Genomic DNA, 21,020 nt, shown 5'->3' on the forward strand with positions numbered 1-21,020 from the left:
AAAGCAAGCTGGAACTCAGGCATCCACTTCACTGACCCTGTCCCCCAACATCACACACTTTCTTTTGAGTCAACAGCACATCCTTCCTCAGCAGCAATTCAGGAAGTCATGCAGTGCTAATAAAGCTGACTCAGCTGAGCACAGGTCCCAGAGAATCCCCCTTCCCTCGCCAAAACACCTAAACACACCAAGAGCTGGACAATCATGGAGCTCATGATGCTCCATTGCTTCTCTCTGAAATTTGATCTGCAGTTATCCTGAATTATTCACAAACCCCATATTAATGGAAAATTTTGTTCACAAAATATTCTCCATGGTTCATACAAACAGCAAGTGTCCCCAAATTTTAAGTCTCCCCCAAGCTTCTCACTGCACATTTAATTGCCAGCTTGGCCTTCTTTACCTTCACTTTTTGGGCCAGCAAAAGTGGCAGATTTGCAAGCACCAAAATAGCCAGAATTATAAACTAATCTCACAATTTATTCTATATTCTGTTCTCATTTTGGGCTCTCGGTTTCGCTTCTTAGAGGCCATAAACACCTTATGCATCTCACTGTCAGGCAGGACATTGGTCCAGGTCAACATTCAGCTTCCTCCAGAACAACCCAGTCTAGGACTGGATTTATACCTTCAGGAGAGACCAGTTCCCATGGTGACTTGCCAACCTCATCACCACAAGTTATTTTTGAAGGAAGCAGGCATGGGACCCTATCTGAACCACAATGCAAGGGTGTAAAACATGTCATGTAAGAGGGCACAAGATCCCTGTGCTGTGTTTGGGAAATGCTTGCCAATGCTCCCTGTGGATGGGACCTCTCCGAGCAGGAGGTCGCTGACATTTAAGCTGGAGCCAAATATGAAAATAATAAAAGCCCTGATGGACATTGCTGCAATGCCTGCCTATTTCCCAAGGCCAGTGCCTGGCTCTTCTCCTCATATGACCCTCACACCAATCTGCACACATCCACGCACCATGGCGCAAGGATGATACCAGAAATGGTGCAGCCATTAGTGGAAAAATGTTCCAAAATACCAGTTCTCAGGAGGCCTGTCCCCCAGGAACTACAGGTATCTCTCCACTGCCAGCTCGAGCAAACACAACAGCAGAAAGGACATTTTCCTGGTCAGAGAACCACTTCTGGCCAAGGCTTAACAAGTTTATCATTAAGCAGCAAGAAAGCAATGAATCATATTGACTTAGAAGAAACACACAGCACTAGGTGCATTCCACTCCTTGCCATGAGGTGTTTTTCCCTCTATTTCCACCCCGGATTAGGTCCTTAAAAAGCCCACAAAGCAGCAGCTTAGGGGAAGAAAGAAGGGAAGAACAAACAAACAAAAAAACAAGAAACATCCAAACAACGTCACCTCTCATTACAAAACTCCAACAGCTAAAATATTTAATGTGTCCTGCAGAAATTCCATGGAAGTTAAGCACAGAGGATAAGAGCAAGGAGCAGAGCCAGAGCTGCTGCAGTCAACAGCCCCAGCACTGAGACCTCAAGGGGTGGCAGCTCCTTACTCCGGGAGGTAACTTTACACCTACCCACATTTTGCTGCTCTTCTTCAAGCATCCAAATTAATGAGTTCAATCTTCCATTCCACCTCCAGAAGATCCTCAGATGTCCATCCACTAAAACACATCAGGGATTTAGTCCGTGCTGACAGGATGTTTACAGCTGGTGAATGGGTTCACGGATTGTGCTTCGGATATCTCCTCCTGTTGCTGGGGAGCAAAGGGGTCTTCTACAAAATCAGCACACAGCCCAGTCAAAACACGTCCTGGAGCATGCCAAGGCCAGAACAGGGAACCCCAAAGGGAGAGCAGAACAGGGAACCCCACAGGGAGGCCAAGGGATGTGGAGAGAGTTTTAATTCCATGCTTCCCAACACCTGTATTTCAAGCAGCAAGCCACACTGAGGAAAAGGACTGCAAGACTGACTAGCTCAGGGGCCAAGATGGAAAAGCTGTTTCTCCAGCACCAAAAATTTTAAGTGCTTATTCATCCCTGCTTGTCATCTGTAAGCAAACTACTCCTCCATTCACTACAGACTGGCAGAATGCAAAGGCGTCGCGCAGGAGCCTTCGCTTTTACTATTATAAACGATGCTATTTTTGCCTTCGAGCCTCCGGTATCACAGATCCCACATCCTTCACATGCCTCACCCCAGCTCCCAGTGCTCTGCGACTGTGTCTTGCCGAGCTGGAGGTGTTTTCCTGCTGTAGCTTCACCTGCTGGGAGCAGAGCTGTACCACGTGCCTGCTCCATGAACAACCACTCATTCAGAGCACAGGACAATTAATCCAGAGCCACACAGGTCCCATTTGAGCTACACCCCCCGAGCTTTTGGCACTCATGGCACTTCTGGCAATGTCTTGGCTTGAAAAGACAAGTGCCTGCTAAGGAAGGCAGGAGCCTCCCTTGAAATAGAAAATGTAAATGCCTGCCCTCTGAACTATTGTAATTTTGAAATTAAGGGGCTCTCAGGCAAAGATATGGGAATAGGAATAACAGTTCTTTACTAGTATGTACAAATAAAAAAAAATACAACTTAATAGGAAAACTAAAATAAAATGCAGCAGTCAGGGTACAACCTGACACCCCGCTGGTCAGGGTGTTGGGAGCAGTCCAATTAAATGGTGGCTGCAGTCCTCCTGGAGTGACAGATGTGGTTCTGTTGAAGCAGTCATCCTATAGAAGGGCGTAGTCTTCCTCTGAAGGTTTGGTGGTGTAGATGGGTCTGGTCTTCCTCTAGGAATCCAGTGGAGAAAGGCTGCCTGTGGTGTTCCAAGTCTCTGATTATATTTAGGTGGGAATGCTTGCCTCCACCGCCTGGGTGGAGCATCTCACAATGGCATGATGTAATTTTATCAGTCATGCAGTGAGACTCAATGGCCCATTAACATCAGATTTCCCCCCAAAGGATTGTGGAAGGGATAAAGAACACTGCCTTTACCCTATGATAGAACACATCCTTTTGGTTACATCTTGCATTGCAACCTAAGACAGGCAACTAAGGAAGAGCCACCACAGCCATGCCAGGCACCACTGCCCGTCCCAAACCCAGCACACGCCGCGCCTTCTGCCCTCTCAGCTCTTCCCACCAGCACTAAGTGTTCCCTGCTGCCAGACAAAACATCTCCCAGCTGCCGGCAGTGGCCGGGCCGGCACGGCCGAGGGCGCACGGCAGAGGTCAGCAGCTCCAAGAAGCCACACCAAGGCACAGGATGTTCGCAGCGACCCCTCGTTAGATGCCGCAGCTTTTGCCATCCTGCGCCCACAGCTGTGTTTCGTGAGCCCAGTGCTGAGAGGTGAAACATGCCACACACTCAGTTCATTTTCCCAGCATCTAAGAAAGGGCTTGAGCTGAAATTACAATTTGGGGATCAGAGACAGTGCAGCTCAAATGCCTCTGGCTGCATCCAAGGCCTGAGCCAGGAGATGTGGAAGCTCCGAGTCAGAAACGTTCTAATTAAAGGACTCGGCAGACGACCAGTGAAAGTGGCCAGCAGCCCTCACTAGTTTCAGTTTGGGAGGAGGAGAAACAGATTTTTCCTCCCTGCATCTTTCCCTGTGCACAAAGGTATCCTTAGTAAGGGAAATTATTAACTTGGAAGAGGCAGAGCGGTAAATAACATGGATCTAAGCAGATAAATCACGTAGAATTTGCCAACACCGAGGATATATTAACAAACCAAGATGTTATTAACAACTTGCAAATGTGACAAAACCAGTGAAGCTCACAGACACGATGGAAACACAGGCTTGGTGGGAAACAGTACGAAAAAATATGAAAGGAGTGAACATTGAACATTCTGCCTTTTCCAAAATCTTTGAAAGCTGTCGGTGAGACCGGTTGTCTTTGCCAACACTACCTACTGCTTCCTAGTGCAAAATAAAAACAGTTGAAGATTTTGGGGGTAAAAAACCCACTGATGTTCAAAAGAAATAGCCCCACAGTTGTTTCCTGCAAGAGGAAAAAGGAGTTTCTAGCGAGACAGAACTCATCTCCCAGCATGAGTGTGTCTCATACCTCTGCCTGCTCAAGCCACAAATGTTTATGTGCCTAAACCAACTACTGCATCATTATTTCTGAATAAAAACAAGCTCCTTCTGCAGAGCTCTCTGGCTTCAGGAGCCTGAAAAGCCAAACAAGACACCACAAGCACACCCCTTTATCCCAGCTCACCTTCCCTGGGAGGGAGGGCTCATCCCACGGCAGAGCCAGGCTGCTGTGACTACAGAATCCAGTTCTGGGGACTGGTGGCTCCTGAAGGGACTCTCCTGCCTGCCCCTCCTGAAGAAAGCAGCCCCAACCGTGAAATACAAACTGAAATAGGAAGGAAATAATTCATTTTAGAGTCCACATGCTTTTTTTTAACACTTCCAGGGATGGCGACTCCACCACTGCACTGAGCAGCCCGTCCCAGTGCTTTACAAGAAAAAAATTTTACCTGAGGCACAAAGGAAGTCAAAGACCCCTCAGTGTGGGATGGGCATCCCAGAGAGCTCCCAGAACCAACAACCACCCCACACCCCAGCCTGATCAGTGTGGACAGAGGATCTCCAGCTCTCCAGCACCCAGGTCCTGGGGAGAAGTAAAAGCCAAGCACACCCTGAGCTGCCACAGCTCCACTCAGCAAACTGAAGGTCTGTCCACCCCAGCATCACTCACTGCCCACAGCACGCCCCGTGACGCTCTGCTCAGAGGCACGGCAGACACCTGGGCAAATGAGAGGGTGTGTGTGTGGGATCAGCAGGCTCCAAGAGCCTGACCTAACCCCGGGCTGTGGAAAAGCCCAGCCCCAGCCCAGCACGGCCCCACGGAATAAACTCTGGCCAGTTCAGACTGGAGGAGCCCGGACAGACACAGCCACATCAGGGGAGCAGGAGCTGCAGAGCCAGAACACCACCCTGGCATCACCACCAGGGAAGAGAAAAGCAGCAAAAGGCCCCGCAGCCTGCACCCCGACACAGGCACGGGCAGGCAGCTGCCAGAAACCCCGGTGACACAAGCACCACTGCCTTTTCCCACAGCCTCAACCCCTCGCGGCTCCTCCAGCAGCGCCCCGCGCATCGCAGACCAAGGGATAAACAAACTGAGCAGGAAAATGCTCTGAAACCTGTATTTCACTCCCAGGCCTCCAGCTCCAATGGGGGAAAAGGGCAGGGGGGATATTCTTTGCACACATTCTGCATTTTGGCCAAAACATGTAAATCTGTTAGTGAGTATTAGTTCACAGCTCCAGAGAGGAGGAGGAAGGTCAGGGAACAAGAGGAGAAATCCCAGAAAATACAGAGTTTATCACATCCCCACGTGAGGCTGAGAGCAGACCATGCTCTCCTTTCTGGCAATGCAAGTCACCTTTGAGCAGACAGTTTTCTCCTCAAAATAGGTGTTCTACCTCTGGAATTTCTTCCAAACCCAAATCACATCAAGGCCTGCCCTTCCAGTGCTGATCCACTGGTATCCACAGGCTGGTTGTTTTTTTCAGGGGACAGAAGGAATACATGCAGAAGTTTATCATGGAACACTTTGGTTTAGAGCAGCTACATCTGGTTCCTCAAAACTGGCAAAAATACCTGCCAAGAGTTTTCATCCACGGGTGGGATATCGAGGAATCTTCTCCCGCCCCTCCACCAGCAGCTTGTGTTTGTATTTAGACGTAGATTAAGAGAATAGTAATTTTTTTAAAAAAACTAAATTTTAGAAACTTTTCTAAATTATTCTTACTCTCCAGTCTGCTCAACTGTTCCATTTAGAGGCTGGGCAGCCACGGGGCAGCCTTGCAGCGGGAGGCAGAACGCACTCCAGGAAAGCCCAAGCGAGCAGTTCCATCAGGGCACGCTCCAAGGAGAAACCTCTGGAGAGAACCAGCAGCTTCCATCCCACTCTCTGACTCAGCAGCTGCCAGTGGATGGTCCCAGCCTCTCCAGCAACTCCCTCAAGCTTCCCTGCAAGAATCCCAAGTGCAGAAGGATGACCCACTTTCCAGGTTTCTAACCCCCTCTTCCCCATTTCCAGCAGCATTCAGCACCCGGTTTGCACAACAGCTGTTCCAGCAAATGGCTTTGCAGAAAGTTTCTTTCATCTGATGGCTGGAACATCTAAAGATCAAGTCCCTGTTGCCCAATGATTTGGGTAATCACTCCCAAAACATCACGTTCTTTTGTGCAACTGCTATCCACAGTTTCCCCAACAAAAGCAAACACCAGAACTACCAGTAAAAAAAAATTTAAAAAAAAAAAAAAAAAGAGTCTGAGCAAGCAGTTTGAAAGGAGCCAAGTGATGGGAGGTGAAGCAGCAAAATGAGGGCCCAAGTCACTGAACAGAACCCTTGCTCACAGCCACAAACACACTCCTGTTTTCCCAGGAAATCAAGCAGATGCACCCAAAGCCATCATGATCTAAGCTGCAGAACAATATCTTTAGAAATAGAGTAGAATTCCAGAAGATAAGGAGTTAAGGAGGGGTGGGGGGCAGAGGGGCTTGCAAGGCGAGCTGCAGCAGCTCTGACACCCCAGCCATGCACTGCTGGACTTGACCACCCTGCAGCTGCCGAAGTGGCAACCTCTGGCCTACTTGGGGGCATGTTAGAGTCCAACTGTATTTACGCTGACAGAGACAAGCAAAGGCTGTGACGATTTATTGACGCAAGAGCTATTTTGTGCTCCGTGCCAGAAATTAATCAGTGGAGGAGGAGGAATTCTCCTTAAGCACTTTGGTGAGCTGCTAAAAACAACAGGCTGAGGTCTCCCATGACAAGCACCATCAAAAAGAGAGGAAACAAACAAACAAAAAAATTAAAAGGGCAACTTTCACACAGCAGCTTCCTTAGAAAGACTCAGGAATCAGGCAATGCCTGAGCAGAACCTGCCCTGTATAACTTTCCTTGTGAAGAAGAAAATACATGAGAGGAATGAATCAGAGCTTTCCCAAACCTCTGTCACCACGACCTGCTGCTGTGTTTGTTCAGATCAACCCGTCTCAAGTTTATTTGAGGGAGGTGGGGGTGGTGGTGAAGGTGTAGTGACCCTTCAGGTTTGGCTCTACCTGCAGCAATTCCAGATAAAAAGAAGGAAACCAGGGGCAACAGTCCCATCGCCTCCTTGAAAGAGCTACTGCACAGAGCTCCACTTTGAAGGGAAAAAGTAAAAAAGAAAAGGATCTTTAATGCAGGCTGAAGGAATAGCATCAGCCCTACCTGCCAAGAAGACATCACGATAAACCTGTCAAGAGTTACGAGCCTGCAGAACAGGCCTTGCACCTGCTGGAAAGGAAAAAAAGGAAGGGAAAAAGCCATCTAATGCCAATCAGATTCCTGCTGCTGGCAGGGAAGAGATGCCAGAGCCCTTCTCCTGGGTTTGGTAAGCTGTGAGGATCACATGCTTTCCCCTGGCAGAGGTTCTGTGAGACCACTGGCACCTTAGTTAGAATAAAGCAAGTTCTGGGAAGTTTAAGAGATTTTTCCTGAAGCGACAGATGTCAAGAATTCAGTACTTGGATGGACTTGTGGAGTTTGGTGTATAGTGTTTTTTACTGTTTTGGATGATTTTACAACCAAGGAAGAGAGGTTTGGTCTAGTTCAAGCTTTTATGTCTTCCCACAGGAGCAGCTCAAGCATTTTCTAGATCAGGAGTGAAAAAACCATTTAAAACTGTTTCTCTTTATAGGCAGCATAAAATAAAGGTCACAGCTAACAGAGGGGGTTGAGCCCGTTTGAGTAGAAAGTGCAAGTTCTGAATGCTGAAACAGAGGAGCAAAATATAATTCTCAATGGATTATTTTAACCAAGCTGTAAGGGTTTCCTGCCCAAAGAACTGTCAATTCATCAGAGCTGCCAAAGCCACCTTTCCAGCAGCAGACAAAAAACACACCTGCTCTCATACCTCTGAGCAAAAAACCCACCCGAGGGAGCATTTCCCACCTCCCAGCTGCTCCTGATTCCGCGGCCGCGCGGCCGAACACCCGCATTGATCCGGCGCTATCGACCACGGGCTGAAACAAAAAGTCATCACACGGGAGTTCACAGACAGCAGCAGCTGGTAAAGAAAAACTCAAAATCTGCTGCACAGTGAGCATAGAGCCACGAGGGGCACGCAGAGCCAGGGGGGGCACGCAGAGCCCATGGCCCCTTGCTCTGTGTTTTTGATCCCGGTGGGGGCACAGAGCCTCAGCAGCTGCCTCGGAGTTCAAAACAGGTACCTGAGGCCAAGGCTGGCAGTTCAAAGCTCCCAAATCAGACCTCGCTCCCATCACCATTTGCCCCATAAAGCTATTTATGTGGTTTGGCAGCACAACGGCTACAAACAGCGCGAGTGCACAGGTTCCAGAATAGCAAAAGGGTCAGGATTGATTTTGGTTTTATTTTTATTTTAAAAAAAAAAAAAAAAATAAGTGATTTCTTTGAATGCAGCTGCAATTTCTCCAACACACTGATCCCAGCTCTCCCACAGAGCACAGAGGGTTTCCAGCAGTCTCCTCCACTGCAAGCAACTCTGCATTGGTTGGAAGTTTCTCCTAGAGGAGAGGCACTCTGCTCATTCACAGGCAAGTCAGCAAAAGTTGTTTTTCAGTGCTGGAATTGTTCAAACAAAAATGACAAAGAAGAAAACCCCAAAAAAAACAACAAACAAAAGAAAAATTTACTTTATCAGCCCTCCCAAAAATCCACCTCACACATGAGCAGGGGTTGAGAGAGGATGTATTTAATGGCTGTTGGCACAATCCTACCTGTGCTTCCCCCCTTCCCCAGGTATCCACAGGCATCTGTGGTCAGGCTTCTGTCTCCCCAGGCTGACCTTGCCCAGCCATCCTGGCAGAACCTCCTCACACTTGGCAACCCAAGCTTTCAAAACATTTATTGCTACATCAAAGTGGATTAGGGCAGCTACAAATATGGGGAAGGTTAAGCCTGGCCTGTGGATTACCTGGCAAAACCTGTGATGCCAGGGTTCAAAGCAGGACCAGCAATGCCCCACTGAACCCCAAACACACTCAGAGGCTCTTGGAAACTCAGACAAGCACTGCTGCCACCAGGGGTGGCTTCCAGCTGAATCAGGAGGGTCTCAGAAGAGCCCACCTGGGGTTACTCCCATGTGGAATTCACCTTACAGTAGGTATGAAGTTCAGTATCAGACTCACCCTTCTGAGAGGCTAAAAATCTGCTTCAAAAATCACTTGAGCAAATCAGTCCATCAAGCCAAAGGGTGACAGGAATTCCCAGAGAGAACCCCAAGAGCTGCTGAGCACCTCAAAGCAAACCAGGGCACTGCAGCTAAAATTTCCCCAGTAACTGATGAAACAACAAGATTTTGGGTTTGGTTATGGAAACAAAACCTTTAAAAGACCTGCTGATGTGTTAATTTTAGTTGTCTTAGTGGAAGAATAATTGTGTGCCCCATTTCTCAGTGGTTTGACCACTCCACCTGGCACCTCAAACCATGCAGGTGTCAAGGCCTTTCCTGCTTAATGGCCTAAACACATAAATAAAAATGGTGGGGAAGGTGGGAAGGGGAAATTCCTGGTACCTTGCAAGCTATGGGGAGAAAAGGACTGGCAAAGCCTTTAGTGATGGATGGGAGAATTACCAATTCCACAATTGTTCATCCTGCTACTCCACATTCACTCACTCTTCACTATCCTCTGACTGTAAAGGCACTTTCTGCAGATGTCAGAAGATGAAAAAAACGTACTAAATACTACACTAAAAGAAGAAATGTCATTGCAGTTGTTTATCCGCTCTTTAACAAAATTAATTTGGGGAAGTATGAGATACAGGGCAAACTGGGGTTGACCAAAAGTGAGTAACAAAAATGTAATAACCCCTTGGAAAAAGATTTGTCTCCTTTCCAAGTGAGACACAACATCCCAAGGACTATCTCAAACATTATTACAGAATCACCCGACCTTACAAGTACTACTTTTTAAAACCTTTTCCTACCCTGTACTTCACTCAAAATAATCCAGAGTTCTCTGCCTCTCATCACAAGTACCTGCTTCTCATCTTCGCACTGCAGGAAACATCACAGGCTAAAAATCTTACTTTAGAAACAGGCTTTTAAAGAATTCCTAAGTGCAAGAACTGCATTTAAAGAAAAAGCAGAAATGAGAGGAACGTACTTGGCAGGGACACTGACCTAGCAGGAACTTCAGCTTGAACCCCAAGTTGAAGCACAAAACAATTCTTCTCTTTTGAGGGTACAATCAAACCCTTGCACAGAAAGTCCCAACTATTTGATGCTCCAGAAAGTGAAAACTTCACAGGTTTAGTGGGAGCAGACATAAAACTTTCAAGGACCTCAAAATGACACTGTTCCTAGAGGAAATCCAGGACAGGCTCAGCTCCCACATAGGTAAGGACAGGAAAGCAGGCGGAAAAGGCCTTCTGCTGTGGGCTGGAGAAAGAAAAGTGAGTGGAGGTATGGCCAGTTCCATCTGCTGGAGTTTTCAGCTCTTCTGAGTTTACACCACAGCCAACCCCAAAGTCCCCCCAAAACTGAGAGACCAGGCTGCTCAGGGAAACAGCCTCTGAATTCCCAGTCTAGAATAATCCAGTAAAACCAGAGCACCAGAGTGGTAAGGGGAAGCAGGGCTCTCTGGTAGTGTTCCAGGCTGGGTTGGACGGGGCTTGGAACAACCTGGGATAGTGGAAGGTGTCCCTGCCCATGGATGGAGTAGCCTTTAAGGCCCCTTCCCACCCAAACCATTCCACAACTCTGTGATACACCATGCCCAGATGTTCTTCCACAGCCACCAAGTACCCGCCACAGCCCAGCCCTGCTAGAGGAGGCCTGGAGTTTCCCCCCATAGTCCTTGTGTTTATTTGAAATTATGCTCTTGCCCCCAGATAACTTCCCCAGACAGCCTCATTGCTTCCAGAAAGTAGGTCAGTGTCATTTAAAGCCGCCTTGAAATGCATCTCCACAGAAACTTCTTAATCTTTAAAAAGAGAACGCATCAAATATTTATTGGGTGGTGCAAAACGTTGGGAGATGCTGACGGGGAGAACTCTTCTGTGTGTGTGTGCTGCATGAAATGGCTTTCCATGCCTCGCTGAGCCGTGGAGCAGGGCAGGAGAGTGGCTGGGTGCAGATAAAGCCCCGTACAAAAGTCCTTATCTGCCCAGCAAATCGCTGTACGTGACTCCCCGACTCGTTCTCCCGGTGCCATGTGATCCCAGAGCTCTCTGCTTCCTCCAGGAGCTCCTCTCAGCCCCGATGATCCCTTGCTGCAGATTTTTCCCTGTCAGCCAGGCAGCTCATTCTGAAAACTTCAATATTCCTAATTATCAAACATTCAGCACTGCAAGATGTAGCTGAAATTTGCATCTCTGCAAGAGTGGCTCTGAAGAAAGGATGGAGCATTTGCATTCAGACTGGTTAATTCCTGCAAGATAACATTTCATAAACAAAATGCTTCATTGAACATGGAGATTTTTCAGCTTTTACAAAGGAAAGTGAACTTTAAACAAATACAAATCAGTTGAGTGATTAACTTTAAGTGTTTTGGTTTTTTAAAACTAATCTTTATGTATAACTAGTATCAGCAGAACAATCTTTACTGATTAAAGAAGCAAACGATAGTGAAACTCAAGCCACTGAGAATTAAGGGGGGAGGTAGAAGGCGACTGCAAGGAATCATTTAAGGTCAATATAAGAGGGAAAAAAAACCCTAAAACATTTTAGAAAAACTATTAGAAAAACCCCACACCTACTCACAACCCAGTCAGCCTGGGTAAGAAGAGCACCATGGGTTATGCAAGGCAAGTTTAAATTGTGGCCAACGCGAACAGGTTAAGGAGTGAAACTAAACACGCTTTCCCCCGCCCCCCCCCAAGCTTTGTCATAATCCTAAATGTTATCTTAATTAGCCTAATTTTCTTAATTATACTTTGAACCAACTTGAGCCTTTGCAGCACAGTTTCAGCATGGTTTTTTTCCAGCTTTGTTCCAGAGCTGGAAGAGGCGGCGACTCCTCTGCCAAAAGCCAAAGGCCACGTGATGCCTCCCAGGGAGTTTTCTCCCACCTGGGTATTCTCTTCTCCAAAAGCTATTTCTTTCTCCCTAAGGAATCTTACTCCAAAACACAGCAAAAGAAGAGGCAATGATGGGGGGAGAAGCCCCACTTTTCTTAGCCAATGTAAATCCTCTCCGTGTTTTTCCACTTTGTTCGGTGAAAAGCCCTAAGTGCCCAACACTGCTCACAAAAGCTTTGCAGAGTGAAATGAAAAATCAAAAAAGCACAGAAAACAAAAAAAAACCCAACCCAAACCACTTCCATTCATCTACACCACAACGATTTCATGGCACGGCTCCTAAAACATCCCATTAGGGCTTGGAGAAGATTAGAGAAGAAAGCTCGAACCCACTGAAGCAAGGCTTAATAGGCTCTCGAGTTAAGCCAGAGCCTTCCCTTAAACAATGCCCATCATTAGGAATAATTACCTGTAGCTGTATAATCAACATGGCTATGATAACTGACATGAGAAGTCCAGATGTCATCTTTGGCAAGGCTTGAGAAATATTTCTGCTCCTTATTATGCAACTGACTCTTAAAAGAGAAACGAGCAAACGAGAAAGAACACCGAGAGTGAAAAGTCACCACGAAAAACTGCAGAATTCCAACCCAACCCTTGGAAGTACAACCAGAGTAAGAACCCAGCACCCAGGAAGGGCACATGGGTATCCAACACCATCCTGCCCAGGTGCCACACCCCTGGGTTTTAGGCAGATCACTCTCCTCAGCACTACTCTAGACAGGGTTGTTAGAAAAACAAAGCTCAAGCTGATTTTGGGATCTACGGAAAAGCTCAGCCAAAGCAGCAGAAAGAGGCAGGAGAAACAAGTGTTCAGTGATGGATTATGAAAGGAAGCAAGACAAACCAGCATCAGGCTTCCACTGCACAACAGCCCAACCAGGAAGGACACCACCACTTCCCAAACCTCTGGAGAGCTGCTCCTTAAGGAGCCAAGAAACTCCCACGGCTGTGTTTGGACTGCAGGTGGGTGTTTAAGGTGTCCCACCATCACCATGAGAGAAAAGCAGGCAGGCACAGCTGCCCAGCCTCACTCCTGAGTCATGAAAACACTGAAACAACAATTACGTGCTACCTGAAGAACAGAGCTCCTGCAAAACACCAGTTGGAATTTGTGTCTCCAGTAAACACCTAAACTCATACAAACACACTTAAGTTTCTCAGCTTCTCATAGAACATATTTCAAAATCCCACAGACTGCTGCTACATTATGGAAGCAGAGGCTGCTTTTGTTTTTCCTTTCTTTTTGATAATTCTAATGATTTCAGAGACTCATAAACTCATTTCAGTTGTGAGGAGAGGGTCAGGTCTACCCCTGCTTCCTGTAAACTCCAGCATCCCCATTTACTGCAGGATTTCTTCCCCCACAAACAAGTGGTTCCTTAAACCTTAGGAGCTCTTCCTGGCTTTCAGCACTTCAGCCTTAGTTGTTAACCCCAACCTGATTAAACTGAAGTCACAGAGTAATCTCTCAGAGGCAGAGTGAAATAAGTCCTTCCACGTGCCTTGCTGTTGCTGGATTATTTGCTTCCCAGCAGCCAATTCTGTACCACAAACTGAAACAGCCCAAGCACAATTGAAAATCCCCCTACAAAGCTCTAACACAAAAGTTGCCCCAAACTCCCTAAAAACAAATGTGTGAGGCACTTTTAAGCTGGAAAGCAGGTAACTGAACAGCTACAGATCCTCCTGACAGACAGAAATGCACAATTTAGTAGTGATGAATCATGCCTCAAATTACAAGAAACATTAGGGATAATCCCCCAGACAGCACTGAGGTGGATCAATTGACTTTTGTTCCAGCAAAACTATTCCTCCCTATTAAAAAGTACTTTAAAAGTCCAAGAGTTTTGTTAAATATCAATAAAGGCACCAGCAGAACCATGCCAGTTCCTTGGAGGTACACTCCATATCGTTAAGGCTCATCAGCACAGATTTAACAAATTAAACATCTGGTTAATGACTCAGAAAATACAATTAGAAACCCAAATTTTGGAACAATCAAAAACCTGAAACGGCCAAACTTCCTTGTAACTCCTGATAACAGCAACAGCACTTTCCACCTTCACACGAAGTCTGAGAGGGAGCAGGAAGGGAAGGGGCTCTGGATGACCATTTCAGCACGATTAAAATGTGTGTTCATGCAGCACACTGTGTTCTGGGGTGGCTGCTGGGACTCCAAGCAGCCTTGCCCTTACCTGGATGGCTTTGGGAGCTCATTGCTGGCAATGTCTAGTCCTTGGGAGAAGGGACTGGAGACAGATCAGTTCCCACAGGAGTAACAGCAGCTCAAAAGAGCCCCAGTGCTTCACCAATACATAGGAGTGGGAAGTGGGGATTAAATCATGGCCACCTTGTAAAATCCAGGGCACAGTGACATGCTGAGTCAGGTGGGAAGTAATCCAAGAGGGTGGCAGAGTCTCTTCCAATGGCTTTTAAAATGGGAACCTGCAATTAAAGAAAAAGATGTCTGCATTAGCAAATGAAGATTAACAGCCATTTAAATTGTACATTATATAACTTATTTATCCCTGAAATTAAACTACAATGCTATTTTAGGCATTAAGGGCTGCAGAGAGTAATTTTCAGAGTTGTAAATGTTACTTTGATTAATAACCATAAAGATGCAGATTAATACTTAACATTATTTAAAAAAAAAAAACAACTTTCCAACGACACATTCAAGCCTCAGAAACCCAAAATTCCATGTTAATTCTCATCCTCCAACAGCACCATATGAAGCCACTTCAGTCCAACAGCTTCCATATTTTAAAAGCCATATGTATGAGTGGTAACTGTACTTCACGCATCTGTTCCCCAAAGAAGTCTAAAGAAAAATTCCTCAGTGCCAAGAAGTGGTCTTGGAGCAGGAAGGAAAAAAAACCCACACAATCAATTCCACTCCCACTCTACCCAAGCCTCCAGCAGATTACTAAGACACAGCTCCATACTGCCCCAGGGGAAAAAAATCCACCGTTCCCAATTATCTTGAAGCTGTGTAGTAGAGGGAGGGAGGGAGAGAGAACAGGGGGGAAATAACCCACAGAGTCAGCAACCCCTGGCCCCTGCCCCCCCAGAATACGGAAGTATAGAAGCAGTAGATAGCCTGGCTTGGAGAAACCCCACCTGAGACCCACCATGCTGATCTAACCAGCCACCCTTATACCAAAAGAACATGCTCAAGTTCAGTTTTGAGGGGGGTGGCGGTCTCAGGGCTTTTTTGGCACTAGACCAAGTGACATGCAGTATTTCCCATCCTTGGAAGTGTCCAAGGCCAGGCTGGACTAGGCTTGGAACAATCTGGGATAGTGGAAGGTGTCCCTGCCCATGGCAGGGGTTGGAACAGGATGGGCTTTGAGGTTCCTTTCCACCCAAATCATTCTGGGATTCCTGAGCATCCCTGTTTTGCAGGCAGGCTGTCTCAGGGACTCTGCTGTGCCACTAGCACAAGCTCCCAGACTGAAGCCAGCTGTGTCCTTTATCCCACAGCCACAGGTGATTCCCCTTCTTCGCACCATCAAACCCGCAGCCCAGCCCTCCTGGGTACCCAGGGGAGCTCCTCTCCTGCCCAGCATCACCCAGCGCTGGGGTGAGATCACCCTGCTGGCAGGAGCCAGCTCCAGCCCATCCCCAGGGATCCAGCTGACTCTGCTCACCCCAAACTGCTGATCCCAAGGAGTGGTGCCCTGCAGCACCACTGGGGCGGAGGATGGCTGCGATGGCAGCTGCGATGGGCACGGCTCCTGCCTTGCACAAGGAGCATCTGTCCACACTGAGGCTGTGCCACAGCATTTCAGGCACTGCTAGCTATTCCTGGAAGAGCTCTTAGCACACTCACATTTGAGCAGTCCTTTCCAAGAAGCAAAACCAGGTCTGAGACTTCCAGCACCAGCACGGCCACTCAGGATGGGCCTCCTAAAGTTACTTCCCTGATATGCAGGAAAATGCCCCAGCAGGCAGAGCTGAACACACTCCCCTCCTTGCTGTGCTTCATAAAAAGCCCTCTTTAATTGGCTGCTTCTCTGCAGCCCAAGTGTTTCAGCATCGCCACTCTCCAAGTTCCTCTCTGCCCATCTTGCATTCTTAGAGACCTGGAACGCATTCCATGTTAAATTTGCGTCAAATTCAAGAGAAAAATCACTTAAATGTCATTTCTAACCCCTGCAGGTCTCTGCCATCCCAAATGCTCAAGATGTTCCCCTCCTATTAATCAGCACATCCTGTTAAACAGAGCTGGGTCAGCTTAGACCAGGCATTAGCAAGATACTAACATAATTTATTTCCATTAAAACCAGCAGGTACTATTGTAGCATAAGCCATCTCAGCTGTAGACAAGAAGGATTTGGAGTGGAGTTACCAGATCTCCGTGTCCTCATTTTCCCAGCACAAGAATGAAAATGTGAGTGTGAACAGTGGAAAGTTTCCCAAAGAAACTGGGCTGAATCAGCAGCACCAACCAAATCCATTTAGCAGCACGTATCTATTCCTACTAACAATCCATTTCTACTTCTGCCCCACCACTGCAAGTGTCCGAGGCCAGGGGCTTGGAGCAGCCTGGGATAATAGGAGGTGTCCCTGCCCATGGCAGGGGGTGGGATGAGATGGATTTTAAGGTCCCTTCCGATCACTCTGTGATTCCGTGATTCTCTCCAGCAGTCATGTCCCAAATTACCTCTCCCGAAACTGTAATTTTCATGTAGCCCTTGCACTGATCTCCATGCAGACCAGTGAGCTGCTGCCAGGCCTCCACCTGCTACAATTCTGTAAATTTGTCCTCTTGCCACTGTCTCAAGGAAAATACTCCCTAAATTAAGGGAAGCAAAACACCGTCTATCCCTATGCCTCAGACAGTGGGAGGTCTAGAGGGTTTTCCAAGCAAATTATCTCGTTTAAAAAAAAAAAATAAAAATTAAAAAGAAAAACAAACCCAAGTTTGTTTAACTTCTGCTCCAGTGCCTCCCGGGACAAGGGCAATCACCTCTGGCCTGAGGAACAGCGAGTCCACGCCGAGCATCATTCCAGAGGCACATTCCCGTCCAGCACGGACAGGCACTGGCTCAGGGCCACCTGCCCACTGCCACCCTGCTCGCAAGAGAAAGCCCAGATGGGCACGGCAAGGTGCACCCCTGGCTTTTGGGGGGCCAGGGGCACCTCAGGCTCCCCTGGGCTCCAGCTGGGAGCAGAGATGGGCACAGAGAGTCAGAGCCTGCCACGAGCCCCAGGATTGCCTGCTGGCCACAGGAGCAGGCCTGGCAGACAGCAAGCAGGGCAACGGGGACCCTGCCAGCTTTGCCAGTGCCACGGGGACTGTGCCAGGCTTGGCACGTCCCTGGGCACAGAGCAAAGGAAGGGCTTGGGAGAGCATCCATGGCCAGGGCAGCGGGTGGCACTGCGGGACATGCCCAGCAGAACTGCAGCTCAAGCCAGCAGGTTTGTCAAACATTATTTAATCAGGACTGGGATCATCAAGCTTCCTGCCTCACAGGAGAATTTTCAGAGTCTGCTCACTGCTGGATTTTTAAAAATCTCAGGAGCAGCACAAGGAACCACTTAATGCCTGCTTATTTCAGCCTGCTTCTAGCAGGACACATCTGAGAGCACAGGCTCCCTAAAGCCACGGGGGCTGCTGTATCAGCAGCTGTGTCCTCATCACATCCCTGGGCCAGAGGGTGGCCGTGGTCTGACAGTGCTGCCACCCTCCTGTGACAGCCCCAGAGGAGCCTGTGTTCCTGCAAGGCAGGCTGAGGGGCCACAGCCCCTGCGTTTCTCCCTGCTTTGGTGCCTCAGCCAACCGCCAAACCTCACAAGGCGCTTTTCCTGGATTCAAAGTAATTCCAGATCTTCTCTTACCCCAGCAGAAAGCTTTTGCTGTTGTTGTTGTTGTTTTATCTTACAGTTCTGCCACAAGAATGATTTGTTGATAGGAGGCCTGGAGCAGCTCCCCTACAGAGACAGGCTGAGAGAGCTGGGGCTGACCAGCCTGGAGAAGAGAAGGTTGTGTGGAGGCCCCAAAGCAACATTCCAGTATCTGAAGGGGCTGTGAGGAAGCTGAAGCAGGACTCTGCATCAGGAACTGCGGCGAGGGGACAAGGAATAATGAATGGGTTCACACTGAAAAGAGTGGGAGTTTAGGTATTAGGGAGAAACGCTGTACTGGGAGGGGGGTGAGACACTGGCACAGGTTGCCTGGGGAGCTTGTGGATGCATCCCTGGCAGTGTTCAAGACAGGTTGGATGGGGCTTGGAGAAACCTGCGATAGTGGAAGGTGCAGGGGGGTGGGACAAGATGATCTTTAAGGCCCCTTCCAACCCCTTTATGGTTCTGTGATCCTGTGGCAGTATGAACATTCACCTTCCTCCTCCCAGCCCCTTCCAGCTGTGCCTCCAGATGTGCAGCAGCCACGAAGGACAGTCACCACAGGACTTTATTTAGAGCTGGAACTTTCACAGCTTTAATTGCTCTTTAGCCCCAACAAGAATCTTGGCCTGGGGCTGGGGTTCCAGAGATGAGTCAGCCAGGTTCCTGGGGACCAGGAGCTCTGATGCCCTGGCTCTCTCTGACATGGCAGCAGGTCCCTCGGTGGAACAAAGGGATGCTGGAAGGCCTCCCACATCCTGGCTCTCCTCTAGGAGCACCCCAGCACTGTAGGGTTTGCTCTCCAAAAGCCATGGAAATTCCACCACCAGCTTCCGAAAGGCGCCACCACCAATCCTTCTGCCGGGCATAGATCGACTACAAGATCATTTCCCCCCCACCCAAAATTACCTTCCTCTCTGCACTTAGAAGCAAACAGCCCTGAGTTTTCACAAACACACCGAGCTGAAGGGAGGCACAGCCTCTCTCAGAGCTTTATTGATTAAATCTCTCCTTTGACAACAGATCCTGCACTTTAACCAGAGGGGGGGAAAGCTGCCTTTGCTTCTCAGGGTTTGTTTATAAAATACTGCCAATATAGAATCTGTACATGAAAGGATGAGGGAAGAAGAGGCTTAGGGGTGCCTGGAAACAATTCACCGTGACCACAGGGAGATTTACTGCATCTTTATTTAGAATGATGGAACAGCTTGGGCTGGAAGGGACCTCAAAGCCCACCTCACTCCAAACCTCTGGCATGGGCAGGGACACATTCCACCAGGCCAGGCTGCTTTACTTAGAGCAGAGCCACTGTGGAACAGCCTCCCGAGCTTGCCCGCCTTCCAGGGACCACATTTCCCAGCCATCACTTTGCAAGGTGACAAAACCAGTGGCAGCAGTCCCCAGGACCCCACAGCCCTGTGACAACATCCCTTCGACTCCCGTTTCTCCAGCAGAACACAGCTTCACTGGGTCAGTCCCAGGAGAGCAGGTTTCACAAGCACTGCCCACTGCCCTGAAGTGCTGCACTGCCCTATAGCTCCAGCAATACTCAGATCTCTTCCAGGACATGTATTTGCAAGCCTCAAACACCATCAGACACCCTCCTCAAAGATTTTGGAGTCTGTGAGCCGTTCTCTGTCTCTAAACACACACTGAGAATAGCAGGTGACACTGTAAGATCTACTATCAGCTTAATGCTCAGATGTGGCCAGAAGAGCAACTGGATTACCACGGAATAATGACAAAAATATGTAAAGAAGTGAATTTGCTGCTGTGTTTTCCCAGTTCCTCCAAAACCACATGTATTTTGTGCTGCTCTGGACATTCCCCCTCCTTTTCCAAGTAGGCAGTGTAAGAGTTTCAAAAGGGCAAGAAAAACACCCTCAGAGATGTGGTACAAATTCCTGATACAGATGAAGCAGATTATTATAAACCTGCAGCCGAGACAGAGGTGACTTAAAGATATCACAGCGGGGCAGAATCATGATTAACACAGACAAATCACTCATCATTCAGCTATCCACCTATTTCTGCCAGAGTTAGAACTTTTTCCCCTGCTTTTGCTGGATGAGGAGCTGAGCTTCCCAGGAGGAAGGGAAGGGTCCAAATCTGTAAAAAGCACAATTTGAAGCATGCTCTCTGCATTACCTGCTTGTCCTTAGCTGCACTGAGAAACTCTGATTTGGGGTGCTAGAAAAAGCAAAAGTTCTCCTGAATTCCAAAAGCAAATGGACAAATTCCTTATGAAAGAGGACAAACACCAAGTGCATGAGGCCAGGAAACCCATGAGACAAGTCACTGAGAAGTGTCACTGCATGCCTGTCCTGTTGTGGAAGGCCTCCCAAGGTACATCCTCTTGGATGCTGCTGGAGAATGTGGCAGTCAAACACTTTTAAAGACCTTAAAAAAAAACCTTAAAATCTCACCTGGACACCAACCTACAGTCACCAAACCAACTCAGTTCTGTGTCATGCCATGCAGACATGACTGCCTCATCTCACAAAATATAAATTCTGCTCTGTAGAACTTCCTATACTGCACTGAAATCACATATCAGATTCTTTCCAGTTTCCACACTTGCACTCAGTAAATTAAGGGAAACACTGGCAAGTGGAAGTGTTGACACAAAATTCAGGAACCCTCACTGAAGGGGGACAGGGAGCACAAGCAGCGTAAGCACTGAAGCCTTCACTACACCTAGAACTGTGTAATTAAAGAGGAAACCCAGCCTAGTCCAGCTGTTACCAATAGCTCCTCTCCAAAGGAACTCCAGGGACATGGTCTGGAAAGGAGGATCCCAACTGACCAGTCCAGCCCTCTTTGCCAGGACATCCCAGTTTGCCAAACGCGTTCTTTCCCTGCAGCACCAGAGGTGCCTGCTTTGAGATCAAAAGCTCAACACGGTGGTTCAAGCACACAGAGCACCTCAGAAACACTGCAGCACTTCAAGGAACGGTGCATTCATTTAGCAAATGCTGACATTTCCCCGCCAGCTATCACAAGAGGCTCTCACATGACAAACATTGTGCTTCCGCCTCTCCCTGAAACTTCCACCACTCCCCAGCTCACACGTGCCATGGAGATTTGCTGCTCACACCGAACACTGTCACCTCATGAGAGGTTC

The 21,020-nt window shown here is 48.0% G+C and overlaps 1 protein-coding gene across 12 annotated transcripts in view; it reads right to left on the reverse strand.

Moving 5' to 3' along the window:
* Positions 1 to 21,020, reverse strand: part of HDAC4 (histone deacetylase 4) — a 178,008-nt gene that overhangs the window by 137,770 nt on the left and 19,218 nt on the right. For 6 of the 12 annotated variants that reach the window (XM_088059254.1, XM_088059249.1, XM_014261235.2 and 3 more), the window contains exons 1-3: positions 4,192 to 4,279; positions 2,597 to 2,779; positions 1,547 to 1,746 (exon numbers count right to left, since the gene is read on the reverse strand). In XM_088059254.1, coding sequence (XP_087915380.1) covers positions 1,547 to 1,574 — 28 coding nt within the window. In that variant the 5' untranslated portion in view covers positions 1,575 to 1,746; positions 2,597 to 2,779; positions 4,192 to 4,279. Of the gene's footprint in view, positions 1 to 1,546; positions 1,747 to 2,596; positions 2,780 to 4,191; positions 4,280 to 14,238; positions 14,489 to 21,020 lie in introns of those variants that run through there. The other 6 variants (XM_014261233.2, XM_088059253.1, XM_088059252.1 and 3 more) reach the window with 2 other exon arrangements.

The sequence above is a fragment of the Pseudopodoces humilis genome, chromosome 8 (assembly GCF_049639895.1).
Source record: "Pseudopodoces humilis isolate 2021_Gansu_Grassland_sample_001 chromosome 8, ASM4963989v1, whole genome shotgun sequence".
Classification (NCBI taxonomy): Eukaryota; Metazoa; Chordata; class Aves; order Passeriformes; family Paridae; genus Pseudopodoces; species Pseudopodoces humilis.